Source organism: Nestor notabilis, unplaced genomic scaffold (genome assembly GCF_000696875.1).
Source record: "Nestor notabilis isolate BGI_N333 unplaced genomic scaffold, ASM69687v1 scaffold23531, whole genome shotgun sequence".
Lineage (NCBI taxonomy): Eukaryota > Metazoa > Chordata > Aves > Psittaciformes > Psittacidae > Nestor > Nestor notabilis.
The window spans coordinates 47,021-49,957 of record NW_009914579.1 but is presented as its reverse complement, the minus strand read 5'-3'; the positions used below and the strand labels follow the sequence as shown (position 1 = coordinate 49,957).

Here is a 2,937-nt window from a genome sequence, read left to right as displayed (position 1 = left end):
ACTAGGACCATTTCGACAAAACATACAGAGAAAATGTTACCTCTCTTGCACTGGTTGAAAGTTATTTTAGTCAGTCAAAACATTACAAATAACCTTAAAATAATTAGGTAAATGGTGGATAACATGATTCTGCATTACCATTTAGATGGCTCTCTTTCATCGCAATTTACGTGTACAATGAAATTTCTCTGCATCAGACACAGTATTATTTTGTTTGTAGGAGTGTAAACTCTGCTAATTATGACTGGCCAAAAATTGAAAAGAAACCCAATTATTGCTTCAATGGTTTAAATTTCTTGCATTCCAAGCGGGCAACAGCGAGTGGCAGACCAACTACTATTTTGACCATCATGTTCCTCAAAGCTGGAGTTACATGGACATTGGTTTTCATCCCCTTGCTTTGAATAAGAATTTACATTGGAGTTATTAATCTGAGTAGTTAAATTACCAACTAGTCTGTGAGTAAGAGTAAACTTCACCACATTAATTTCTCTAATCCATCTCCAACCTCCACCTACTCTCTATGAAGACTGAGAAAATAAGGACGTGAGTCACTATAACCACAATCTTTCCGATTATAGATCAGAGTTTTTCAGGGGTCATTAAAAGCTCCAATTCCACCCACTATGGAATCGGATAACTGCCCATGAGAGCACCATTGAATACACCAACTATTACAAATTCTCACAGTTAAAGCAGGCCTGGGGAAAAATTCACACATGCCTTTCTGTACTCATTTTAAGGTCATTTAAATTAAAAAGAAAAAGAAGTAATTGCCTCTGTGTACAATAAAGAACACACAATAAACAAACATGCAATTATACTGAGGCCACGAGCCTTCTGAAAAGTGTTAACTGGTATATGTCAGTCAAACATATGTTAGTAAGCATCTTCCTCAACCATATGAAAGATGTTAAACAAGAGGAATGCTGGATTTCTGTAAAGTATGTCATTAAATGGCCACAAAATATACTCTCTTTTCTGTAGCTAACTAGAGAGAACAAGGTACATTAAGACAAAAGGGCTACTGACCAATACATTAGTTATTGACTTCAAAGGGTCAACTTCTCAAACGGAGGCTCAGGGATCTTTCTAAATGATGCACAGAAAATCATGTCCCTTGTCCCCAGACTATCCACTACTAACATCCAAGCAAACAAGCATTCTTAGATCATTCCATGCGTGAAGGAAGATAAAAAGTATTTGGTCAAGCAGGCTAGGCAGCTGTTATTTTAAAAAGCAGAAATTACTGAAGACAATTAATTTGTAACAAAAGTCAACCTCCAGCAAGTAAGGACTCCAGAAAAACTCTAGCTAATGAAAGATGTTTCCTTCTTTATTATTGTGTAATACTTCTTTCACAGAAACATGGTATTTACAAATATACACATATAGACTGCTGATCATAAAATGTTACTGAAGAATTAGTCAAAAAATCAATTTACAAAAACCAAAAACTTCCCAAAGATATTCTGGCTGAAAAAGTTTAATGAAATTCCAAGGAGACGCTTCTGTACAGAAAGATAGGTTTTAGCTCCCCAAGTTCTGGTAATAGTAGACGAGTTGTGAACCAAGTGAGCCAAGTTCAGCTGTACATTTGAGATGAGGCAGTTTCTTTTAATATTGTTCTTTTTCACACAATTCCTTAATGGTCAGTTCAACAGGTCTCAGGAGGCACTAGTTTGTATGTTTTTGGAAGCTGCAAGCATTGCTCTCACTTTGGCCATAAGATCCTGTAGAAAACAAGAGGAAAATGATCAGCCATGTCTGAGCTTTGAACAGAGCTGAAGCATGTGATTGCAAAAACCGGAACGAAAAGGTTAGCTGATGCTCCAGACTAACACAGAACAGCCGAGAGTCATGACCGTCAGATATTAACAGTTCCTAGGCTAAATGAGTGAAATAATCCGGGGAAAGTTCCTATGCTAGCAACTGAACTCTGGATTTACTACAATGTGACATAATATGCATATGTATAATATGCTGCATAAATATTTAGAGCAGTTTCTCTACAACAAAATACAGAAATGGAAAGAAACTGTGACTCTATCTTTACAAAAACTGTAATGGACACACAACTACTAAGGTTTAAAGAAGTAAAGAGAGAGAAAGAGCTGGTAAGAAGAGAGTGCTAACAATTACTCTGTAACAAAAAGCTTTTTTTTGTTTGCTTTTCAAACCTGAAAAATTTACATAGCCGCAGTATTTTTACATTTGACAGACTGACTGAAACATTAAGTCTGTTCTGAAACCAAACAGCAAGTCTCAGGCTTGTCTGCGTATCCAGTGGAAACAGCATTACAAAAGGAAATGAAATTTCATGTAAATGGCACCAAATAATTGGGTTGCAGAAAATGATCACAAAATAAAGTGCATCAGTAATGAATTAAAGTTACTTAAAACATTTCTTCACAAATGCAATATGAAAGAATTAAAATCCTTAGGTCCTTTAAAGCCTTTTGTATCTGAAGCTCTCAAAACTCATCATAGGGGAATTCAGCATCACTATTCCACTTTACAGATGGAAGGATCTGACTGAAAAATAGATACTAAATTGATTATGGTCAGCCAGCACATTGGCAGCAAAATGATCTTAGTAATGATTAGGTAAATTGCATTTCTTTGGGCCCTTAAAGATAAAAAGATGTTTAACTAATCCATGTTGGCAAATATTTTGCAGATTCACAAGAGTTTCATTCCCCTTTTTATTTTTTGCAAGTAGTAACTAAGGACTGCATTTTAATATCATAATCTTTCCTCCACTTACAGCTGTACTTCAAGCAAGCCAACTAATATAAACTAGCAAATGCTATGCAATAAGCAGTATTTGATCCAAGAAATGCATGAACCAATTACCTTTTTCTGAAGGGTATATGTTTTTAAAGGGTGGGATGTTTACTCTACTCTGAAGACCATGAAGTAGTTCATATCCCACTT

At 35.6% G+C, this 2,937-nt stretch overlaps 1 protein-coding gene across 2 annotated transcripts in view; it reads right to left on the bottom strand.

Moving 5' to 3' along the window:
• Positions 1-1,311: 1,311 nt before the first annotated feature.
• The window catches only part of SFSWAP (splicing factor, suppressor of white-apricot family), a 48,638-nt gene continuing 47,012 nt past the window's right edge, over positions 1,312-2,937 (bottom strand). For both annotated transcript variants that reach the window (XM_010023721.1, XM_010023722.1), the window contains one exon: positions 1,312-1,733. In XM_010023721.1, coding sequence (XP_010022023.1) covers positions 1,668-1,733 — 66 coding nt within the window. In that variant the 3' untranslated portion in view covers positions 1,312-1,667. The remainder of the gene's footprint in view (positions 1,734-2,937) is intronic.